Below are 26059 nucleotides of genomic sequence, written 5' to 3'. Positions count from 1 at the left end.
TTCTGGTTAAAGAAAATATACAAAATAAATTTATTTTAAGAAAATAAAAATTGACATTACTGTTATTTACCTAAATCATATGACTAAAATATTTATAATTTACCTATTGAGTCTAAATTGCTTTGCTGACAATTACTTTATGTTTGATTACCTTTTGCATGGAAATAATGGCTATTAAATTTATGTGCATGGAAGATGAATATATATATTAAAATAAAGCAGTGCTGTAAAATGTATAAATAGGCCTTACAAGAATCAAACTTGTATTTATATCTTTGTTACAGTTTTTTAGAATTATGGTATGTAACATTTTTAGGTTGGAAAGGCTTTTATTGGCCTTCAGTCATACAGTGTATGAATAGATGAGGATGAATTAATTGGGAAAGTATCTGAATCCCAGACAGAATCATAGTGCCGATTTTGTCAGGGAGACATGGGAGATCAGAAGGGGGTCTCAGAATGGAAAGAGAAGGCAATAGTCATGCAGATCCGAATCTCAGACAGGCCATAAAGAGATGTTCTCAAATATTTGTTTTAAATGTATGATTTACATTTTCATTGAGTATTGAATAAATATTCACCAGATTAACACTTAATAAAACATCAAAGAGTAAGAGATTCCATTTTTTTCATGGAAAAAGAGAGAAAATATTTTAGGCAAATTGCCAAATGTTTAGGCAAATGTTGATTATGAAACACGTTGTGAACTTTTTCCAGATCGAAATAATTGCCTCTCACTAAGAAAAGCTTTCACTGACACCCCATCTTGAGTAGTAACAAACATATTGTAAAACCCATCCAACTGGTTAATAGTTTTTGGCTTTTAGGAGCGTTTTCAATAAGATAAAGAGATTGGAGTGAAGTGGAAGGGAGGCCGTCTGTTTCAGTGTTGAATTTTAATTTTCCGTTATTAATATAACAATTAGCAATTGATAATTATTCCAGATAAAAGCTGTGTTCGTAAATATTTAAAACAAGACAAGTGGGTGGCTTGGTTGGATAGCTTGGAGGGGATCTGGATCAATGAAACCAGAATTTAGTGGTTATATGGTTTGTGTTTCTTGTTAAATTCTGGAATGGTACTGGCATATAGAGCGGCATTAGATTAATTTCTTTTTGCACTCTCGTTTTCATGCAATTTCCCACATTATACCCTTTGCTATAAAACGTGCCATGTTCAATTAAGGTATGCTAGTATGTTGAAGTATTTTTCAACAACTCTGTTGAAATCTCATGAATGAGGTCAGTTCACAGGGTCAAACTAATACATGCTAAATGCTTGTATGTAATTTTTTATCTTGAGACAGGCTAAGAGGCATTTATTTGACGAACTCCCAAGAATAATTGGTTCTCCAACAACCTAGACAGAATAGGCTTTTTGAGAATAAAATAGGTCCTCTTTCATTCCTTTCCTGTAGCTCATTTGAAGTAGCATCTTATAACAATCCTAATTTTAAAGTTACTTCTATTCACCCAATGAAAGTAACTTGTTTCTTTTGATCCTTTTGGTTCCTGGGTCTTTAAATTGCTTAGAGCTATTCTCTCAAACTGTCACTGTTAATCATGAACATTTGTTTTGCCTTATGCTATTAGTAGGATCGAATTTACTCACTTCTTTGCATGATCCTGTTATACTGATACACTTAACATCTGCTATAAATGATTTATTAAGATTTAGTGAAAATTATATTTCAACGTATTTAAGGAGCAAACTTCACTGAAAACACAAATGATTTACTCACATGTCAGTACTCTTCAAGTCTTTCTAATTATAATTCAGATATAATTTCATTTCATTATTATTTTGGAGACCCAAGCTCTCACAATTTATCTTTTCCTTTAGGCAGCATTTCCCACCTAAACACATTCAGAAAACTTTCATTTTATCCAGGTAAGCACAGGCTTTTGGTTGCAATTTCTTTTTCAGATCAAATACATGTTTCAGAGTATGGAAGATTTTATGATTTTCAAATTAACACAAAGGCCAAGGTTAGGAATTTAACCCAATAGATGGAACACACACACACACACACACACACACACACACAAGGAATTTGATGCTCATTTGTTTTTTTGTTCGTTTTTATATTGCTCACACCAAAATTTATTTCATTCAAATGCGTAAAATCACTTGGGTCACTGAAGCTAATGTAGTAAGTCCAGGCTTTTATGTTAAAGCATTAGCTTAATAGATTAATATGTCTCCTCTGAATAAACAGCCCTCTTGAGACTGTTTCAGCCTGTGAGTTCAATAAATTTACCAACCACACAAAAGCATTAGGCTTAAATAGGGTTCTCCTCTCTTGAGACATCAGCCTCACCAACACAGAATTAAACTTTGTAAGGGTCACCCATTGCATTTCCTTTCCCATGCTTCCCTTCCTTCCTTGTCCACACTCTTACTTGTTTTGGGAGACTTTGTGACTAAGGAGACAAGTGTAACCTCATTCTGAGTGACCTCATTCTTACAATAAGGGTAGACTTTATATATTTTTGTGGGTAAAATGGTTAAAAGGAACATCTTCAGAACCACTATGGGGAGGTGGGTAATGGGGAAATGCCTTTTCAGCTGAAATTGGGTCAGTTGACCTGAATCCATTAAGTACTCAGTGAATATTAACTAATATTATTATTATTATTAAAATAAATTTGCAACAATTTTCCATTGCTAGGATATGGAGAGCACAAAACTGCCGTAGCAAGGCAGAACACAGACAACACAAGACAGAGGCACATAAATAGAAAGCAACCCTATTTCAGTGTTAATAAATGAAATATCACAGGTTTAGTCTGAATATTTCTTTTTAAAGAGCACACTAAATCAAACATTCATTAAAAAATCCTTCAATAAATGTTTGCTGCCCAAAGCATACTTTGAAAAATCATTAAAGAGAGACTGAGAATAATCTACAATAGTTTTTTTTTTTTTTTTTTTTTTTAGCAGTGTTTCAATCTGGAGGTCCATGAGTGAAATTTTCTCCTCAATTTATTTTGCTTGACTGTCAGGATGGTTTTAAAAATGAGTTTGAAATGAAAATGAACTTATCAAAACGTGTGGGATGCTGTGAAAGCAATGCTTAGAGCAAAATTTATAGCAGTGAATACTTATATTAGAAAAGAAGAAAAATTTAAAATCATTAATCTAAGTTTTCACCTCAGGAAACTGGAAAAAGAAGAGCAAATTGAACCCAAAATAAGCAGAAGAAAAAAAATAAAAAGAGTTAGAGCATAAATAAATTTGAAAATGAAAAAATCAATAGAGAAAATCAAACCAAAAGCTGGGTCTTAGAAAAGATGAATAAAATTGATAAGCCTCTAGCCAGTCTATGAAAAAAAAGGACTTGCATTACTAATACCAGAAATGAAAGAGGGGACATGACTACAGATCCCATGGAAATTAAAATGATAATAAAAAGGATAATAAAAAATACTATGAACAACTCTTTGCTCACAAATTTGATAATCTAGATTAAATGGACCAATTCCTTCCTTAAAAGACACAATCTGCTAAAACTTACACAAGAAGAAATAGATGATCTAAATAGGCCTACATCTATTAAATAAACAAAGCGATAATTAATAACCTTCCAAAACAGAAAGCACCAGGCCCAGATGGGTTCACTGGCAAATTCTACCAAACATTTAAGGAAGAAATTGTACCAGTTCTCTATAATCTCTTTCAGAAGACAGAAGCAGAGGGACTACTTCCTAACTCATTATATGAAAGCAGAATAAGCAAACAAACAAACTGCAGAGCAGTATCTCTCATGAACATAGATGCAATAATCCTTAACAAAATATTAGCAACTGAATCTAACAATGTACGCAAAGAATTATACATGATGACAAATTGGGATTTATCCCATATATGCAAGCCTGGTTCAATATTCAAAAATCAATGTAATCCATCACCTCAACAGACTAAAAACAAAAAATCACATGATCATATTAATAGATGCAAGAAAAGCATTTGACAAAATCCAACACCCATTCATGACAAAAAACACTCTGTAAACTATGAGTAGGGAGGAACGTTCTCCACTTGATAAAGACTATCTACAAAAACCTTCAGCTAACATCATATTTAGTGGTGAGAAACTCAAAGTTTTCCCACTAAGATCAGGTACAAGGTAAGGATGTCCCCTCTCACCACTCCTTTTCAACATAATACTGGAAGTCCTGGCTACAACAATAAAGCAAGAAAGGTATACAGATTGGGAAGGAAGCCATTGTTCACAAGTGGTATGATTGTCTATGGAAAAAATCCAAAAGAATTTGATATAAACCTAAAATTGATCTAAAAGAAAAAGTTTTCAAAAAGTAAGTACCTCCGTAATATAAATATAATCTATCTTCCATGATAAAAAAAAAATGAATTTGAACTACTTTACTCCAGTTTGTTACACACTCCACTACTCCCCAGTGTTTAGAAATTGGCAAGGTTTCTATCTTTATATACCTGTATGGGATTTGTAGCTGATTGAGTTATGCTCTCTGAGAATCAAGCATTTATATTAAGGGTACTTTTATCCTGTCACAGAGATGTATGGGAAAAGAATGATGCTAAGTACTAACAGAATGCTCTGCTAAATCAGGAAGAACTTTCCAGACCAAACCAAAGAGAGACCACTCCTTTAGCTATGGCTCAGTATTTCTATTTTTGAGGAGGAACTAGAACTTGCTGCTCATTTTTCTCTGTGAAGCATCCACAGATGCTTAGAAGTATTCATAAATTAACATTATTAGTAAACTTACTTAATTCTTACTTTTTCATGTGAATCTAGTAGTTCTCAGTGAATCGATTTCTGGCCTTAAATAGGTGACAGAATCCCACTTGTCATTACTATGAACGCATATAACTGTCCTGAGTGGACCTTGCCTGAGGATTCCAGTGCCATTTCTGGTGTCCATTCTCACACTGATGGTAGACTTTCAATTGTTATTACCTTTCTGAGGAATCCTTTGGAAAATGTATCAAAAATTAACATACTTTTATTCTAGAATCTAGCAATTGTCCTTCTAGGAATTTGTCATGTGGAAATTATATATCTTGTACATTAAAACATTTTTTTGAGGGTGTCTAGTACCCTATTAGTGAAGACTGAAAAGTCAGAAAAAATCTAAGTGTCCCCAAATGAGTATTTGTTAAGTAAATTCTAGTTCGGTAATTTGGAATTCACTGCAGCCATTCAAAATCATTATTAGACTATTTAGTAATATGGAGAAAATATTTACAACTAAGTATTCTGTGAAAAAAGTACATCATAAAATAATGTGTATGTTATAGTCTCATTTATAAAAGGAAAAATAAAGCCACAGAATAAGTTTAGAAAAATGTCCCAAAATGTTAACAGTCGTTCTCTGGGTGGTAGGAGTATGGTTGATTTTTGTTTCTTCTATGTGCTTTTCTATGTTTTCTAAATTTTATTGTTTTGTAATGAGGGCAATGTTAAAAATAACTATTTTAAGAGGTATTCTAGTGCTCTGATGGTTAATTCTAGGAGAGTAGCACCCTTTGAAGACTACTCAACTAGTCTAGTTTCTGGCTATGCTTCCTACCTGAGCCAGAGGTCTTGGGCATCAGATGTCTGGAGGGCCCTTTCAGTAACATGGCCTAATTCTCTGATTTTAAGATAATCATGATTTGTAGATCTCTTGTCATCTCAAGCAACTTTTCAATTGGAGAGGAATTGGGAGCTTTTCACTGTCAGAGCTAATGGTCCATACTGGTACTGCCACCCTGTAGAGTAATTATGCTTTTAAGAGGAACATTCTCTGCTACCCTGTGATGGTTAAGCACGGGATTGTTCTCTTCATTTCAAGAGGAGTGGCTCTAATTTAATTCTTCTGAATGATATTGCAGGGAATGGATATTTGTTCTCAGAAGGATCTTTTTAATAGGATCATTGCCTTGAAGCAGTGTTCCCTTGGAAACTGCTTGATGTCTGTCTGTGTAGCAGGAGTATTAGATTTTTAGAAGTTGGGTGCATGTGTGTGTATGTGAATTCATATTGAAATGGCTAAAGATAAAATGAATAAAAGAAATGCATTAATATCCTAAAAATTCAAATTAAATTAAAACATATAACCATATTTTTCAGAATAGAGAGATAATGAAAAGAGAGAACATCCAATTACTGTAATTCTTTCAAATGTTTACATGGTGGGAAAAATTCATATCTAAAATACACAACTCCCAAACTCACACTAGTTTTTAAATTCTTTCTTAGCCTCTATGCTCCGGGTTATATGAAGAAATTAATATATGTCACTGCAAAGTTGATTTCTTGGCCCATGAATTCTTGCATATATGGTGTTTTGGGGGTGTGGGAAGGTAAATTAATATAAAAACTATTAACATCTAGCACTTTTATGGATATTGTGAAAGAAGAAAAAGAAAGCTTACATTCATTAGATGGCATAGACAGATTGCATCAGAGACACGAAACATCATTTCAGTTAATGTGTTCAGACCACAGTCTGTAGGCGATAAATATACCTATTACATATTTGAGGGGATGTTGGGGAACACCTGCCTCATGGTCTTGAATGATCAGTGTGCATGCGTGTCAAGTGATGGGCAACGAGGCTTGAGAAGATAAGAAATCAATTCTAGAGTATTTTCAGGCTGCCAAAATCCCACTCTACTCTAAAGGGTTGTATCAAAATTGAATGGAAGAGTAGGGGGTCCATTGGTTATCTGAATTTTGAAAAATTGCCAGATTCCTGCTTAAAAACCATGCTGCTTAGCTTTCTAAATTTGTGAGTGAAAATATCACAGACGTTAAGTGGCATTACAAAAAATTGCCAAACTAGTTTTTGAGAAAACTGAGATTGATTACTCATCCAGTGGATGAAGTATCTTGATTTTTTTAAATAAAAATTAAAAGGGAGGGGTTTTATTTAAAAAAAATAAAAGCCTCAATAGATTGAACAAACAGCTTCTCAAATCGCTTTACATTCTCTGCCCCATATCAACCCAATTCTTTACTTGTCATTTACCGATGGATTCAGTCCTCATGACTGCTGCTGACCCAACTGCATCGTATCTGCCCCTTTGGTAAAGAAATGAGTAACACTTGAGAAAATGGTCTCTATAATGTCAAGATTGCAGGGGTTACAGCATGTGGGAATGAACAAAAGGAGACAAATACAGATAGACTGTTGCTTCAAGAAGTTATAACTAAAGAAGAAAGAGTGATAGTGTTAGTTGGATACTAAAGAAAGGATAAAACCCTTTATGAGATATGGCAAAAAATAATCATGGATAAAGTGTAGAAATCTTTCTACATGATATTGGTGCTGTATATGAAATTACCTTCAGGTTTTTGCCACAATAATGCTGCATAACAAAAAAATCCCAAAATCTAGTGGCTTTCAACAACAAGCATATATTTCTTTCTAATGGGCTTGTAGGTCAGATTTGACTTGTGAGCTCTGCTGGGCTTGGCTGAGCTTGGGTACTGTAGTGGAGCTGTTCTAGAGCTGTTCTTCTCTCAGAGATATAGGAAGCAAAGCTGAGAGTGAAGGTGAGGAGGTGCTAGAGTTTTGAGGTGAAAGTAGAGGTAGCTGAGTGGAGTAGAGATATGTAGTCCATTCACTGGAGTCCATTCACTGGACAGCACCAACGGTCTCTTTGAGATCAGTGATCATGACTTAAGGATACAGCAGATTGTTTTTCTCCAGCCACATTCAGCTTCATGGGTGCCAGGACAGAGCAGGTGGTGAGTTGGCTTTAAGTATGATTAGAGTTTTGCCAAGTGAGACCTATGAGGTAAGAAGACGACAAGAGAGTTGAGGTTTTATGCAAGAGAGAGATGATGGACTGTGGATTCTAAACTATCAGTACATAAGAAGAATATTAAATATATGAATAGGATGTGGGGAAAAAGTGATAGGCCCTTGTTGGGAATGGGATATTAGAGGAAAGAGCTGGAAGGACAAGAGGTGGTGGTGGGAGAGTGGGATGCTTGATGTTGAACTTATGGGGGAATTGCTGTTACTGGTAATGAGAAGGTGACTGGGTTAGGTGGAAGACAAAATCATTGGAGATGAGCTCAAATGGATTAGAAGGATCATCAGGGGAATATTGAAATCACCAAGAATAATGACAAGTAGAGTACTGGAATTGACAGTGAGTTAGAAGCTTAATTCTTCAAGGAGTGGGGAAGGACCCAGGTCTGTGTATAATTGCAACAAGGAGGGGTAGTGGGTTGATACTCTGAGGAGTTGAAGGGTAGCCATAGCTTGGGGGGAGAGCCAGGTCAAGTTGAGTATATTAGTGATACAAGAGATTTTGCTGGTGATTGATTTTTGGATACAAGGGATTTTGCTGGTGATTGATTTTGGGTTCCAGGGGGATTTGGGGATGGGTTGGAGATAAGTTCATAAAAGGGTAAGTACACAGCTATCTAATAAGAAGAGCCCAGGAGTGAAGGCATTTCTAGGTAAGGAGAGGGGCTAGGCTTTTTGAGGTGATGAACAAATCAGGAATAAAGGGATGTCTGAGTCACAAGGCAGATAGATGATGAGAGTTGGTGTAATGAGGGATGAGAGTTGATTTTTACTCATAGCACATTAATTTGGAGATCTTCCTCTTCATGTCAAGGATAGTATAGAAGTGGAGGAAGAGTGGTTTTATCTGATGCTTATAGAGCTCCAGGGCATGGAATTAAGGTGAAGTGGTGTGTGTGGCTGAGATAGTATCTAATGTTAGAATCACCTGGCATAATCAGTTGACTAGGGCTTGGTTTTCAGGGTCTTTAGGTTTAGAACATGGGACTCTTTTTCTCTCATCATAATGAATTTTTTCCTGATTATGTCGTAAAACCCATGGCTCAGTAGCCAGGTGTTTGATAACTGAGTTTAAAAAAAAAAAACAACTAAAAGCAGGTATTGAGAGCATGCATACAAGACAGAGTTATAGGACTAGTTTATCTAATTTAACTATCAATCTATCCATTTCTTTATTTACTGTGTGGGAAGATGGTTGGGTGTGACACTGTTTGAACTCAAATTTCATAGAGGATAGAAAATGTGCCCAAACTATTAATATGAAAAGAACAAATTAAGGCCATCTATCACCTTCCTTCTGTTTCTGTAATCTGGTGAGTTGTCCATCTTTATCTTTAAGATACTCTTCATGGGGTTTTTCATAAGATCCTGCAGAATAATAGGCTTGAAGCAGATTAATTTTACATACCTCATGGTGCAAAATCCTCTTTCCCCCAGTGGAAAGCTAGAAAAGATTGATGAGGTCATTTTGGCTGTTTCACAATAAAAATTCCCTTTATTTTGTTTAGCAATTGGGGCATAAATATACCTTATTTTTATAAGGTATGCTTTTACAGCTACTTTACTTTCACTGGGAAATTTTATGATAGAATTTAAACTTTTCACCAACTTTTATTTATGGTGTTAAAGTGTTACATTTGAGTACTTTGCTTAATTGGCTTCCAGAGAATGACGGACGGGCATGGCTTATATTAATCAGCTCTGAATCTCTGTGGCAAATTTTCTTTTACCTTCTTTATTAATTTTATGCTTAGGGGCTGTCAGGAAATAGTATAAATCCCTTCGGGAATCCCACATTTTAGAGAAACAAAGTGTGGAAAGATAATAAACCATAGCTCCTTGGCACTTGTGCCCCTCTATGTTGAGATTCTCGAATAATTATACCTCCACAGGTTGAGGGCACCACTCTACTGTATTTTAAAATGAAATACATTTCAGTTCATCAACAGCATCCTTTAGTTTGGAGTCTTGGGGTAGAGATTGTAAATACCTCATTCATTTGTTCCTTTGCTTTTCCTGAGGGAAACCACATCACATTTTGATTTATTCTGGATATCAAATGGAGACAAAATGACCACTAGCAAGAGAATAGAACATAATTGTCTTAGTCCCTTTAGGCTGCTATAACAAAATCCTGCAGACTGGGTAGATTATAAACAACACAAATTTATTGCTTACAGTTCTGGAAACTGGAAGTTCAGTGTTAAGGTGCCAGTATCATCAGGCAAGGGCCCTCTTTTGGGTTGCAGACTTCTTATTGTACCTTCATGTGGTGGAAAGGGAGAGGTATCTCTCTGGGGTCACTTTTATAAGAGCATTAATTCCATTCACGAAGGCTCCTCCACCTTCATGACCTAAGCACCTCCCAAATTTCCCACCTCCCAACACCACCACCATGGGCGTTGGGATTTCAACATGGGAGGACACAAAAATTTAGATCACAGCAATAACAAACTGTGTTGTAATGGGCATAGGTTGTTTTGTGTAATTTTATTTTTCAGGTGAAAATATTAGTTCATTATAGTACATAACATAGTTTCTATTAAGTAGTAAAATTTTGTCATAGCTTTATTTGGTATAAATTAGGTTCACACATATTTTTAGAACTAGCAAATTTTTCAAATTACCACTGAGAGTGCACACATATTTTTAGAACTAGCAAATTAAAATGTATCTTGTGTGGTAATTCACATAGTTTTTCTTTATATGCTTGATTAAGTGAATGAAGTTACCATCATAAAACCTATAGAATTTTCTAATTTAGTAGTGTACATTGTGTTTTCAGTCAAAAGACAACATCTAGTTGAATAAGATAGAAGGGTCAAAGTGCATAGGAAGGTTATCATTGAGATTATCTAGTTTTGCCTAAAGTTTGTGTATATGTGTGTGTGGTGCATGTGTGTGTGTGTGTGTGTGTGAGAGAGAGAGAGAGAGAGAGAGAGATTGATTGATTGACTGATTATGAGGAATTTGCTTGCGTATGCAATTATGTAGGCTATGTTTCATTATCTGCTATCTGTAAGCTGGACACCCAGGAAAGCAATAGTGTGATTCCAGTTGTCTGATTTTTGTCCTATTCAGGCCGTCAACCACTGCATCATGTGTACCCACACTGGGGAGGGCAATCCACTTTACTGAGTCCACCACCAATACAAATGCTAATGTAATCCAGAAACACCCTCACAAACACACCCAGGAATAATTTTAATCTGGGTACCCTGTGACCCAGTCAAACTGACACATAAAATTAGCCATTATACTATGTAAATACTTTTGGGGTGATTTAAAATAAAATAATATCAAAAATTTTTATTACTTTATTTGTCATTTGTTTTCTAACTCTAAGTTGCTTAAGTTGCTTCTCATCCACCACTGGAAATGACCACTGGATTATTTCAAATTGCCAAGAAGACTGTTCACATTAAAAAGTCACATTAAATAATGAAAAGTGATGTATTAGTTTCTTACTGTTGTAACAAATTACCACAAAACTTGGTGACTTAGAATAACAGAGTTATTATAGTTTGCCCTTGACTCCACTCTCTCCTTTTTCATTCAAGATCTAATTTTGATTTCTTCTTCCTTCTTAATATGCTTCCTGAATTTTACTTCTTCCATGGACTTACTGAATATACAGTGACATAAGGAGCAATTCCCTCTGAGAGAAATCCAGAAACTAGGGGAGTGACTTCTTCATATTGGGTGACTGAGAAAATGCCCACATAGAAATGGGTAGGAAAAGCTGAGAAACAGGGCTTCCCTGGTGGCGCAGTGGTTGAGATTCTGCCTGCCAATGCAGGGGACACGGGTTCGAGCCCTGGTCTGGGAAGATCCCACATGCCACGGAGCAACTGGGCCCGTGAGCCACAATTACTGAGCCTGCGCGTCTGGAGCCTGTGCTCTGCAACAAGAGAGGCCGTGATGGTGAGAGGCCCGCGCACTGCGATGAAGAGTGGTCCCCACTTGCCGCAACTAGAGAAAGCCCTCGCACAGAAACGAAGACTCAACACAGTCATAAATAAATAAATAAATAAATAAATAAATAAATAAATAAAAGAACGTGAATTTCTTTAAAAAAAAAAAAAAAAAAAAGCTGAGAAACAGCCTTGCCATAAATCCCACCATTGGGACAGTGCCACACAATCAGGAGTGAATCCCTAACTCCCAGCTTCTCCCCAAGGAGTGAAGGGTTTGGAGCACACATCTAGCACCACAGCTTTTAAGGCTGCCACCCAAAGAACAGACTGCCAAATCACCACCCAAAGAACAGACTGCCAAATCACCTAGCTCTGAAAGTCAGTGGGTCAAAGAAGAAATCAAAAGAGAAACCAAAAAATATCTTGAGACAAATGAAAATGAAAACATAACATATCAAAACTTATGGGATGCAGGAAAAACATTTCTAAGAGGAAAGTTTATAGGGATAAATGCCTACATAAAGAAAAAGAAAAATCTCAAATAAACAACTGAACTTTAATCCTCAAAAAACTTGAAAAAGAAGAGCAAACTAAGCCCAAAGTTAGTAGTAGGAAGGAAATAACAAATATCAGAGTTGAAGTAAATGAAATAGAGACTAGAAAAAAATCAATAAAGCTAAGAGCTGGTTCCTTTAAAAGATAAAATGAACAAACCTTTAGGTAGACTTACCAAGAAAAAAAGAGAGAAGCCTCAAATAAATAAAATTAGAAACAAAAGAGGAGACATCACATCCGATACCACACAAATACAAAGGATCGTGAGAGACTACTATGAACAATTAATTATATGCTAACAAATTGGACAACCTAGAAGAAATGGATAAATTCTTAGAAATATACAACCTACTAATAACCATGAAGAAAAAGAAAATCTGAACAGACTAATTGCTAGTGAGGAGATTGAATAGTCTAGGACTAGATGTCTTTACCTGTGAATTCTACCAAACACTTAAAGAAGAATTAATATGCCTTTCTCAGACTCTTCCAAAAACTAGGAAGGGACACTTCTAAACTCATTTTACAAGGCCAGCATTACCCTGGTGCAAAAACCAGACAAGGACATTACAAGAAAAGAAAATTACAGACCAATATCCCTTGTGAACATAAATACTCGAAAAAAAAATTGCAAACACAATTCAATAGTACATTAAAAAGATCATACACCATGACCAAATGAGCTGTATTCCTGGATTCAAGGATGGTTCAACATCCGCAAATCAATTAATGCAATACACCACATTAACAAAATTAAGTATAAAAATTATATGATCATCTCAGTAGATGCAGAAAAGGTTTTGACAAAATTCAATATTCATTTATGATAAAACTCTCAACAAAATGGGTATAGTGCTAGCATACCTTAACATATTAAAGAACGTATATAAGAAACCCATAGCAAACATCATACTCAATGATGGAAAGCTGAAAGCATTTCCTCTAAGATCAGGTACAAGACAAGAATGCCCACTCTTGCCACTTTTATTCAACATAGCACTGGAAGTCCTAGCCAGAGCAATTAGGCAAGAAAATGAAATAATAGGTGTCCAACTCGGAACAAAAGAAGTAAAATTTTCTGTGTTTGCAGATGACATAATATTATATATAGAAAACCCTAAAGATGCCACCCAAAACTATTAGAACTAATAAACAAATTCAGTAAATTTGCAAGATACAAAATCAACATATAAAAATCAGTTGCTTTTCTATATGCTAACAATGAACTATAGGAAAGAGAAATTAAAAAAAAATCCCATTTACAATAGAATCAAAAAGAATAAAATACTTAGGAATAAATTTAAGCAAGGGGATGAAAGATCTATTCACTAAAACTTATAAAATACTGATAAAAAACATTGAAGAAGACACAAATAAATGAACAGACATTCCATGCTCATGGAATGGGAGAATTAATATTGTTAAAATGCCATACTACCCAAAACAGTCTACAGACGCAATACAATCCCTATTAAAATTCCAATGGATAATCACTCTGAATGATTCTATATATATAATATTCTTGAAATAACAAAGTTATAGAGATGGAGAAGAAAAGAAAAATACCAATGGCACTTTTCACAGAAATAGAAAAAACAACCCTAAAATTTATATGAAACCACAAAAGAGCCTGAATAGTCAAGCAATCTTGAGAAAGAAGACAAAGCTGGAGGCATCACACTTCCCACTCTCAAACTATATTACAAAGCTATTGTAATCAAGACAGTATGGTAGTGACATAAAAACAGACACACAGATCAATGAAACAGAATAGAGAACCCAGAATAAACCCACTCATATATAGTCAATTAATTTATGACAAAGGAGCCAAGAATATACCGTTGGTAAAGAATATTCTGTTCATTAAATGGTGTTGGGAAAACTGGATATCCACACGCAAATGAATGAAACTGGTCCCCTATCTTACACCACACACAGAAATCAACTCAAAATGGATTAAAGGGTTGAATGTAAGACCTGTAACCATAAAACTCCTAGAAATAACGTAAGGTGTAATCTCCTGGATCTGGGTCTTGCAATGAGTTTTTGGATTTGACACCAAAAGCAAAGGCAGCAAAAGGAAAAATAAACAAGTAGGACTACATGCAATTAAAAACTTCTGTACAGCAAAGGAAACCATCAACAAAATGAAAAGGTAAGCAATGGAATGGGAAAAACATTTGCAAACCACATATACAATAAGTGGTTAGGGGGGAAAGTAGGGGGGGTCGTGGTAGGATGAACTGGGAGATTGGGATTGACATATATACACTAATATGTATAAAATGGATAACTAATAAGAACCTGCTGTATAAAAAATAAATTAAATTAAACTAAATTTTTAAAAAAAACAAAAAAAAAATATGGGGTTAATGTCCAAAATATACAAGGTACTCATACAACTCAATAGCAAAAAATCAAATAACCCAATTTAAAAAAAGGGCAAAGGACCTGAACAGATATTTTCCTAGAGAAGACATACAAATGGCAACAGGTAGATGAAAAGGTAGTCAACATCACTATAATCATCAAGGAAATGCAAATCAAAACCATGAGATATCATCTCACACCTGTTCGGATGTCTACTATCAAAAAGATACAAATAACAAATGCTGATGAGGATGTGAAGAAAAGGAAATCCTGGATGGGGAACTGGTGTTGGTGGGAATGTAAACTGGTACAACTACTATGAAAAACAGTATGGAGGTTCTTCAAAAAATTTAAGATAGAATTACCATATGATCCAGCAATCCCACTTCTGGGTATACAGTTGACCCTTGAACAACATAGAGGTTGGTGGCACTGACCCTCTGCCCAGTTGAAAATCCAAGTATAACTTATAGTTGGTCCTTCTGTATCCATGATTCTGCATCCATGGATTCAATCAACTTTGGATTGTGTAGTACTGTGGTATTTACTATTGAGAAAAAAATCCTTGTATAAGTGCACCCTAGCAATTCAAACCTGTGATGTTCAAGGGTCAATTGTATATCCAAAGGAAACAAAATCATTATCTTGAAGAGATATCTATACTCCCATGTTCATTGCAGCATTATTCACAATGGCCAAGGTGCGGAAACAACGTGTCTGTCGACGAAAGAATGAATAAAGAATATGTAGTATAAATATAGAATGGAGTATTATTCAGCCTTAGAAGAAGGAAATCTTGCCAGTTGCAACAACATGGATGAATCTGGAGGGAATTATGCTAAGTGAAATAGCCAGATAGAGGAAGACATTATTTATATGTGGAATTTTTTTAAAAAAAGCAAGTTTAACTCATACAAAGAGTAGAATGGCAGCTGTCAGGAGACAGGGATGAGGGAAAGAGAAAGAGGTTAGTAAAAGGGTATAAACTTTCAGTTAGAAGAGAAATAAGATCTGAGGATCTAATATATAATGGTGACTATAGTTGATAATACTGTATTGTATGATTGAAATTTGATAAGAGTGGAACTTAAGTGTTCTCATGAAAAAAAAAAGATAAATATGTGAGGTGATAGATTTAACTCATTAGTGGGGATCATTTTACAAGGTATATGTATCAAAGCATCATCATTATACACTTTAAATGTATTACAGTTTTGTCAATTATACCTCAATAAAGCAGAAAAAAAGTGAAAAAAACGTATTGGTAGTGGTGATGATTGTACCACTCTCATTCAACTCTGAATATACTAAAAACCTCATTGTGCACTTTAAAAGGGTGAATTTTATGGCATGCAAATTATATTTCAAGTAAAAAATTTACATACAAAAATGAAAAAATTGTTGATATTTGCTATATATGAGGCGTTGTTGGTGCTGGTGATTCATTAGTGAATGGAGAAATAGAGAGTGGAACTTAATTCTAATGTGAACAATTCTGGTGGACTTCATAGTTCAAAGAAGGATCACCAGGGGGTGGGGGTGGGGCTGGGGGAGATGAAAGAGACCTGAACAAAATTTTGGGTGGAGGAAAAGGAGCTGGCAGGGGGAGAATGGAGCTGAGAAAAGTGGTAAAAGGGTTTCTCTTGGGAGGAAATGATACTTTCTTTTCTGAAACAGGGAAGAAAGAAAGAAAGGGAAAGAAAGAAAGAAAAAGAAAAAGAAAGAAAGAGAAAGAAAGAAAGAAAGAAGAAAGAAAGAAAGGGAGAGAAAGAGAGAGAAAGAAAGAGAAAGAAAGAGAGAAAGAAAAAGAAAGGAAGGAAGGAAGGGAAAAGAGAGAGAGAGAGGGAGCGAGGGAGGAAGGAAAGAAGGGAAAGGAAGGAAGGAAGAAAGAAAGAAAGAGAAAGGAAGGAAAGAAGGAAGGAAGGAAGGGTAGAAAAGGTAGGCTTAGATACTGCAAAATTTTGAGATAGAAGTATAAGAATTCTGTGGTGTTTCTGTGTGGTGGTGTTATATCTGTAAAGAGGGATGGAATTTGATTCTTATATTGACTTTTTGTGCATATAGGAGAAAATATCAGTTTTATAGTCACAGGACTTCAGCACACTTCACCCAGGACAATAGTCTTCTAGAATCTAGGCATTTGGCAGTCCTGGTCACAGGTGGGAATTTCTACCTCGATAGCTGTCCTAGGACAAGTCTATCAGAGCAAATGACACACAATTTCCAGCCGGCTGTTTGGTCTTATTTTTAGGTTGTAAATTTTTCCAGAAACAAGCTCTGCATTTTCAAGTGCGCTGTGTCCATGCTTTTCATAATAGCTTAATAAATATTTGATGCATGATGTTTGTTAACAGCTACTTCATTTCCAGAAGAAGAATGAATGTGAGTTGCCAGGGTATGTATTCTACCTAGTACTTCAGTTAGTAGGGGGATATGGCAGAGTATCCTATCTTTTATTTATGCTTATAGTTATACAATGCAACTTAGTGATTAAGTGAGGGATGTAAGTTGGAAGGGACTCTCCTGGGTGGAAATATCTTAAAAATCCACAAGAGGGAGATATATTGCTATTGAAGTAGAGTGGTGCTAATGAAATACCAATTCCTAACTTTTCAGAGCAGAATATTTTACTGCATTTCCCCAGTTGAAATAAGAAAAGGATAGGCTTTCTCAAGTTTGACTTTTCAGTTTTCTTTTGGGATGGGAGATTACATTTAGGAATGCTCAGTTATTTGCAGAGTCTTGGAATATGCATGATATGTCAAGGTTTAGGATGCATCAACAGCTTCAATGAGCACATCTAAAGGCTTTAAGGATTTTTGTTTGTTTTTGATCTGATTGTGACTCTTTCAAGGACGGATTGCAAAGCTGTCTTTTCTCTGCTTCCTCTTTTCATTTCTTTGGCAGTGGCAGTGGGGAGTCGGTGCTGGCTAGATTGGGTTTTGTATTCATACTGGGAAGTGCCCTCGCTAATCTCACTTTCTCCTTTGGGCAAGATGTCTCAGCAGGACGAATCATCTTGGTTTTCAGTGGCCTTTACCTACTAAGAGGCAGAGATGAACTCTAAGTAACTATAGAAAAGGAACCTTTATTTTAAATAGCATATATTTGTACTTTGAAATTCATACTCCTTGCCTGACCTCCTCATGTTTATGTGGTCAGTAGGGCAGAAACCCTTTATAATTTCAAAAGAAATGTTTGCAACATTATTACTAGATTACTTACAAGTTTTATTTGCTTTCTTTTTAGAAAAAATTTTTTTTTTCTCTTCCAATACGAAGAAATGATATGTACTAATGATACCTTTAGTGTTTGCCTTTCCTGAAGACTCCCTAATTCTTAAAACTATTTCTTCTTTGGTCTTCCCATTCCCTTTTATAGTGTCCTATTCTCAGTATTCTTTGAGTGATCATTTCCTTCTTCCCACATGATTGCAGTCCAGGGTGACCTCTGTGGTCAGCCTCTCTTAGGAAGGCTGTGTTGTGTAAAGGCTAAGAGCACAGGCTGGAGACAGTCTGTTCTGGGTTCATATCCCAGCTCCAGCACTGACTAGCTGTGTGTGACCTTGTGCAAGTTGCTTCAGTTATCTAAGCCTTAGTCTTACAAACCACAAAATGGGGATAATGATCAGATTTATGTGAGGATGAGATCAGTTAATATATGTAAAGGGCTTAGAACAGGGTCCGGCAAATAGGAAGCACACTTTAAAGGTTGGCCATTACTATTGTTTTCATTATTAATCTCTTCCACCAGAGACTCTCCTTGCAGGAGCTCAGCTAAACCATAAGTCTCATGTATTCCCTTTATATCTTTTCTGAGCTCTAGACACATTTCCTAGAGCTTTCTAGACATTTTCACATGGGCTGCCGACAGGGTACCTCAGACTCAACATATTTAGAACTGAACTTATTATCTATCAGTCTCCACTCCTGGTAACCTGCTTCTTTTTCTATTCCCTCTTTTAGCCAATGGCATCATTTCTTGTCTAGGAGCTGAAGCCAGGAAACAAAGAGTTATCCTTGCCTTCAATCCGTTACCTCCAACTCATTTGATTACAAAATTATGTCAATGCACCTATTCCAACTTTATCCACACTCAAGCCCTTTATTACTACAGGGACCTTGAACCCTCTCCTTGCCCTTACTTGTACCTCATTCTTTCCACTTTGTCCAGAACGATATTTTACAAATGAAAATCTGATCCCATACCTCCTCAGATTAAAAAGTTCTATATTTTTCATAGCTTTCAATGTTATATATAGTCTGACACACAAGATCCTTCATGATCTGGACCTTGCTTGCCTCACTGTGCTGACCTATTGCTTCTCTTTGCCACATAGAAAATGTTGTTCTCTTTCCTATTCATTTCCTATTCCTATTATTTGCTGCTATAATCTTTCAGTGATACGAACGGTTATACACATGGGATAAAATAATGTTGGGCCATTGTGAATTGAGCTGAAGTAACCATTTCATCTCTTCTCCATGGTCTAGACATTGCTTCCATGTCTAAATGTCCTATGTAAGCAGGATTTAATCGAGGCACTTAGAGTGAATTTCTACGTGGATTTACTAAAGCATTGATTTCAGAATTTCAGTATTTTTTAAGTAGCACTAAGACTCATACCTCTGCCTCAATCATCTTAACGTGGGGCGAATGATTTCATGTGTGACCAGATGGCGCGCTCTTTACATGATGCTCTTTGTGTGGTGAAGAGTTTTGGAGTCAAAATCTGTGATTCCGGGTGGAGGCACTGTAGAAGCAGCCCTTTCCATATACCTTGAAAACTACTCAACCAGCATGGCCTCCCGGGAACAGCTTGCTATTGTGGAGTTTACAAGATCTCTTCTTGTTATTCCTAATACTCTGGCAGTTAATGCTGCCCAAGACTCCACAGATCTGGTTGCAAAATTAAGAACTTTTCATCATGAGGCTCAGGTTAACCCAGAACACAAAAATCTAAAATGGATTGGTCTTGACCTGGTCAATGGTAAACCCCGAGACAACAAACAGGCAGGGATGTTTGAACCAACCATAGTTAAAGTTAAGAGTTTGAAATTTGCAACTGAAGCTGCAATTACCATTCTTCGAATTGATGATCTTATTAAATTACACCCAGAAAGCAAAGACAATAAGCATGGAGGTTATGAAGATGCTGTTCACTCTGGAGCCCTTGATGACTGATCTGATTTCTTTTATTTACAACAATCTTAGATGCAATTTTCTTGTACCTCGAGTATTACACATTAAAGTGCAAATGTGCAAATTAAGCTGTCAAAAAAACAAAAAGAAAAGAAAATGTTCTTATTTTGAGTTGGGGACACAAAGGAGGAAACCTCATTATACGTGCAGCAGAGAGGGATTAGTATCTAAATACCTGTTTTAGTAGCGATCCTAGCACATAGTAGGTACTAAATACATGTCAATATTTGTATGAATAAAATCTGGGCTCTATATGAATGAGAGTGCTTTGTTGCTCACGGACTGTAAAACTGTCCTCAATGTGTTGATTGGAATCAGCATGTTCCACAGTATAATTAAAATGTGAGAAATGTTTCTTGCACATCAGTAATATAAACACTTTCAAATAATGTCTGAGGAAATGCAAGCTCAAATTTACAAATAGCCTTTTACATAAACAACACTCAGAGGTGCACTTTCCCCTTAATTCATGTATATAACTTCCATTAATGTTCCTTGCCTCGGTATTTAGCTTTTATTTTTATGTCTGTAGTATAAATCTGAGTCTTGACACTTTAATGGAAAGATCTTGGTTTGTGATGACATCATATCAAATGTAAAATAGAGATGGTTGCATTGTTTGGAAAACTTTCATCTGAGAATGTTTGTCTGTAATCCTGAAGAAAAATTATTTTAAGCCAGTGACACTCTGCTTCTCAAGGGAGCCTCTTCCAGTTCATAGGTTCTACATGCTACCTTCACCCCTCCAAACTATATCTCCGCATGATTTATTGTGGGCAGCTATAGAGAAAATGGCTTGATATGGCCCAGTCCCAGTTAAAAGGCAAAGGGCTCAGGCTGGAGAGAAATGCAATAACTCATTATGGCTTCTATAGGAAGGGGCTGATATGTTGCAGGGATGGGGATGAGAAGGAACGGGTCATGGGAAGGGACCAGATGTAGCTCATTCTGTTGTTGTTATTATTATTACTATTATTATTATTAGTGTAGTGTTTGGCATATAGTCGGTATTCGAGAAACTACTCTGGTGAGACTTTGTTCCACATCCTATAATGTAAACTTTTTCATACCAACTTCGGGGCAAGTTGGAGGTTTGAATGTACCCGAGTTTCCTGGGTTTTCTTATGTTGTTCTGAGATCCTGAAAAATTGGAGGTAGGCATAAATCTTTGATTCTCCTCACAATTCTCTTTTAGGCATTCCTGACAGAGGGAGTGGCCATTGGATCCTGCTTGTTATAAATGGAAGTCTGAAACCCAGCGGTCTCCCTGAGTTATCTTCACTCACTTCCCACCCCACCTACCCATAGTAGAGCAACTGCCCTGATGAATGATGTGTGGCTTTGACCTTCATGCTGAATTGTGACCATGACTTTTTATTCTAGTACTTTGTTCACTGGATAAGACAAAGGCTGAGAGTTTTTATCCCAGGGCAATACCACTTCTCCAAACGTGAATCTCAATGGCTACTTCAAGGATCGTAGAATACTGAGCTGGAATCTAGGTCATTGTCCTTTTATTAGGGAGGAAGAAACAGGCTCACAGACATGAAGTTCCTTGCTCAAGATGGGTTTAGTGACAGAGCGAGGCTGGCAGCTCAGTTACCTGATTTCCAGCACAGACGTTTCCTCCCTCACTCCATTCCCTGTTTCTCTCATTCTCTCTCTTTCTTCCATTCCTTCTTTCCTTCTCCCTTCTATTTTATTTCTATCATATGAGAACACTTTCACAGCATAGAAGACACAATAATTTGATATGTTACACAATTATTTGTTATAATTTTTATATCGTAAAAGTCCTAACAAGCAATTCTTAAATGACCACAAGGTATTATTCAAAGGCATAAAAAGATGGAGTTTACTTTTGGGGGGGTTTATTCACTGTTAACTTTCTCTAAATCAGAGAATTGAGTCCTGACTGTTTTGCTTTCAGACTGCTCAGCCACTGATGTTGGTTTTTCCTCCTTTGTGGCTCATTTTTTGTAGCTGATGCTCTTGTAAGGGCAACTCATTGTCTTGTTCTTAGCTCAGCCCGCTCTTTCGTGTCATTTAATATCACCGTGACACTTCTCTCGGTTGAAAATTATACATTAGCTGCAGTAATTATTTTTCTTTTTATTTTAAAAATATTTCAAGCATACAAGAGTTAATAACAGAAACCCGTATTTTCCACTATCCAGATTTAGTACATATTAACATTTTGCCATAACTTTTTCAGATAGTTTTAATGGAATATAACATTGCAGATACATTGGAAATCCCCTTAACCCCCAAATCTCCCCAGGGATAAGCATTGTTAATGTGTGCCCCCTTCTTTATATTGTGTCTCCAAAAACAATGTGTTTTAAATAATTTACATAATGTGTATGTTCTTTTTTGCAACTTTCCTTTTTTACTCAAAACTACTTTCTTTAGATATACTCATACTGATACAGTAATTCATTTTCATTGATCCTGGTATGTATGATATTATTTTATGAAAAACATCATAATTTATCTATCTCTTCCACTATTGATAGACATTAAAGTTGCATTTAATTTTTTCTGTTATAAACAATGCTGCAGTGAACATCTTCATCTATATTTTTTAGTGGATTTATGTGAGAGACGCTGTAGGGTACCCACCTAAGAGTGAAATTTGTAACTTATATTTAATTTTGCTAAATGTGCTAATTATTCCCAAAAGTGGCTTTCCAGCTGACACTCTTCCCAGCAGTGCATGAGAGTTCACATTTCCCTATGTCCTCTGTTGCAGTAACTTGAGTACTGTTCACCAGTGACTTCCAGCTCTCTGCCTTCTAGGCATGCGGAGGCCTTGCACTCTCCCATTCCCTTTGAAGTTAGGCATAGCCATGAGATCATTTTAGACAATGAAATGTGAGCAGAGCCTTAAGGGCCAGTGAGGCATTCATCACATTGTCTGGACTTTGCCTCAGTGAACTTTAATGATCCCTATGGTGAATTCTTCATTGTATTGTGTTGCAGTGAGGATAACATGGAGTATAAAGCCTCCAGCTGACTGGACAGTAAACATTAACTATGAGTTATAAATAAATCATTGATGTTTTATATCAGAGCTTGGAAAACTATCCTGTTGGCCAAATCTGACCCACTGCCTGTTTCCATAAAGCTTTATTGGAACACAGCCATGCCAGTTTTTGTATGTCTTGTCTAGGCAGAGTTGAGTAGTTGAGACAGAAACCAGGTGGTGTACAAAGTTGAAGATATTTACTATTTGGCCCTTTGTAGAAAAAGTTTGCTGACCCCCGTTTTAAGCCACTGATCTTTTGGGATTGTTTGTTACTGTCGTAGATCATAGCACATTTTGACTGATATGCTCACCACCATGTGGTATTATCTGACTATAAGCTTCTTACCAATCTAATAGGTGTCTTGAAATATTTTTTATCAGGTAAGTAAATAATTCCTTTTTAAAAAAAAATAAATTTATTTATTTATTTTTGGCTGCGTTGGGTCTTCTTGCTGCATGTGGGCTTTCTCTAGTTGTGGCAAGAGGGGCTACTCTTTGTTGCGGTGCGCGGGCTTCTCCTTGCAGTGGCTTCTCTTGTTGCAGAGCACGGGCTCTAGGCACGCGGGCTTCAGTAGTTGTGGCATGAGGGCTCAGTAGTTGTGGCTTGCGGACTCTAGAATGCAGGCTCAGTAGTTGTGGTGAGCTTAGTTGCTCCACGGTATGTGGGATCTTCCCTGACAAGGGCTCGAACCCGTGTCCCCTGCATTGGCAGGAGGACTCCCAACCACTGAACCACCAGGGAAGTCCCAATAATTCCTTTTTGAAAGCCACAGACATATCTTGCTGACCCTAATCGCTCTTTATTTTTAAAAATCAACTTTATTCAGGTATAATTACATACAATGAAATTCACCCATAAAATTCCATAATTTTTATTAAATGTACAGAGTGTGCAATCATCACTATAATCCAGTTTTAGAGCAATTTCATTATCCCAAAAAGTTCCCTTGGGCCCTTTTGCAGTCAATCCTCACTCCCATCCCTAGCCCCAGACAACCACTAATCTGCCTCCTGTCTGTATGAATTTTTCCTTTCTGGACATTTCATACTTTTGGAATCATGTAAGTCTAAATGGAATCATGTAATCTTTTGCATTTGTCTTCCTTCCCTTAGCATAATGTTTTTGAGATTCATCCTTGTTTTAGCACAAATCAATAGTTTGTTCCTCTTTATTACTGAATAGTATTCCATAGTACACGGAAATCCCACATTTTATTTATCCATCCACAGGCTGATGGAAATTTGTTTTGTTTCTACTTTGGCTATTATCAATGCTGCTATAAACACTTGCATACAAGTCTTTATATAGACATATGTTTTAAATGGGTAAATTTCTGGGAGTGGAACTGCTGCATAAGATGGTTAGGTTTATGTTTCACTCTTAAAAGAAACTGCCAAACTGTTTTCCAAAGTAACTGTACCATTTTACCTTTCCACCAGCAGTGTAAGAGAGTTCCAGTTTTTCCACACCCTCACCAACATTTGATGTTGTCTGTCTTTTTGATTATTGCCATCTCGCGGGTGCACATTGTGGTTTTAATTTTCATTTCACTAGATACTAATGATGTTGAGCAATTTTTCATGTGATTATTAAACATTCACATATCTTGTTTATGAAATTATTCAAATATTTTGCCCATTTAAAAATTGGGTTGTGTTTTCTTCTTCTTATTTAATTGAAAGAGTTCTTTATATATATTCTGGATACAAGTCATTTGTTAGATATATGATTTCAAATAATTTCTCCTAGTCTGTGGTATGTCTCTTCATTTTCTTAACAATGTCTTTTGAAATGCGAAAGACTTTAATTTTGATTAAGTCCAGTTTATCATTTTTCTCTTTTATAGATTATGTTTTTGGTGTTGCTTCTAAGAACTCTTGGTCAACTGAAGGTCATGACAAATATCGTCTATGTTTTCTTTTAGAAATTGTAAAGTTTTAGCTTTTCCATTTAGATCTATGATCCATTTTGAGTTGATTTTTGTGTATGGTAACCCTAGTGGCTCTTACTTCATACCTTTTGGGGTGACTGGTGGAGGGGAAGGGAGTATCAGGGCTGAAAAACTGGTGCCTTGGAGTTTGGTTAAAAAAAAAAAAAAAAAAGGCACAGTCAGAAGCCAGAGAACCTATTTTCCAACTTTCCAAATATGAAACTTTTAAAGTATAAAAATATGTTCCTTCTGTGAAAAATACATTTGAAAACGTTATCAATGTTTATATTGCAAGCAAGTAATGAAAGCTTACTCCTCTTATGTGCATAAAGTTGTGGATGTTTGAAAAGAAACTAATTGAAGCTTATGCAACCTTATCTTTATCTTTCCTTCCGGTTTTACAGACTTCAAGAGAGTTGGGCAAATCCAGAGAGACTTAAGTTTTCTTCAAAGGTTTCAGGACATAACTGAACTCAGCAAGGAACACTTTCATAATTCTTTCATAAAATGAGGGGAACACGGACGTCTTTGAGTAGGACCAACACGGCTCTCTGTAGAGATTTAGTTGTACACGTGGAGGGAGATAAGCTTATTTTTCTTTCTAGCTGCTGCAACTTGGGAGCAAATTGGGAAGTTACACTGTGCTTACTTAGCTGCAGAATTATGCAGCTATGAATCATTATTTCCCCCGAGGTCCCCCAACCTAAAGGGGCAGGCATCAGAGTAACAGTAACAGTAGCAACATCAAAAAAGATCCTCCTAATCTCCACCCGCCAGGAAAATGCTCTATCTCCCACTCCCCCCATGTTGCTTCCCTTTTGGGCAGAGTCCCGTGTGCTGGCCCCATCCTCCGTGTTACGGCTCTTGACTGTGTTCGATGTTCCTCTGCTAGCCAGGGCTGGTGGATTTCATGGTCAAGTACTGTCTTGCAGGCTCTTACACCCTCTCTCCACAGGCCTCTCTCCCAATCACCATATACCCACAGGCCTTGGAGTCAAACAGACTTGGTTTGAATCCTGGCTTTGCTAATGGCTCCATGACCATGGACAAATCATTTGCCCTCTTTGAGTTTCAGTTTGCTCTTCTGTTAATATGAGACAGTAACACCCAACTTTCAGGATTTCTATGTGGATTAGAGACAATAGGAAGCACCTAGCACGGTGCCTAGCTTGGTATAACACTTCTCAGCATCACTCATCTTATTGAGTATATACCATAAATGGTAACCCCCCAAAATCCAAAACAAAACAAAAAGACTAGTG

The 26059-nt window shown here is 36.4% G+C and overlaps 1 protein-coding gene and 1 non-coding gene across 2 annotated transcripts; both read left to right on the top strand.

The window, feature by feature from the left end:
* Window positions 1-16976: 16976 nt before the first annotated feature.
* LOC132371280 (T-complex protein 1 subunit alpha-like) lies at window positions 16977-19820 on the top strand. Its single transcript, XM_059932518.1, is given in 4 exon segments — window positions 16977-17031; window positions 19226-19281; window positions 19283-19347; window positions 19349-19820. Coding segments are annotated over 4 exon segments (648 nt in total).
* LOC132372255 (small nucleolar RNA SNORA20) lies at window positions 19007-19135 on the top strand. The gene has a single exon (XR_009505126.1). It is a non-coding gene; the product is annotated as a small nucleolar RNA SNORA20 (small nucleolar RNA).
* Window positions 19821-26059: the final 6239 nt, after the last annotated feature.

Source organism: Balaenoptera ricei, chromosome 9 (assembly GCF_028023285.1).
Source record: "Balaenoptera ricei isolate mBalRic1 chromosome 9, mBalRic1.hap2, whole genome shotgun sequence".
Taxonomy (NCBI): Eukaryota; Metazoa; Chordata; class Mammalia; order Artiodactyla; family Balaenopteridae; genus Balaenoptera; species Balaenoptera ricei.
The sequence above is the reverse complement of the archived record's forward strand: the minus strand, read 5'-3'. Positions and strand labels throughout refer to the sequence as shown.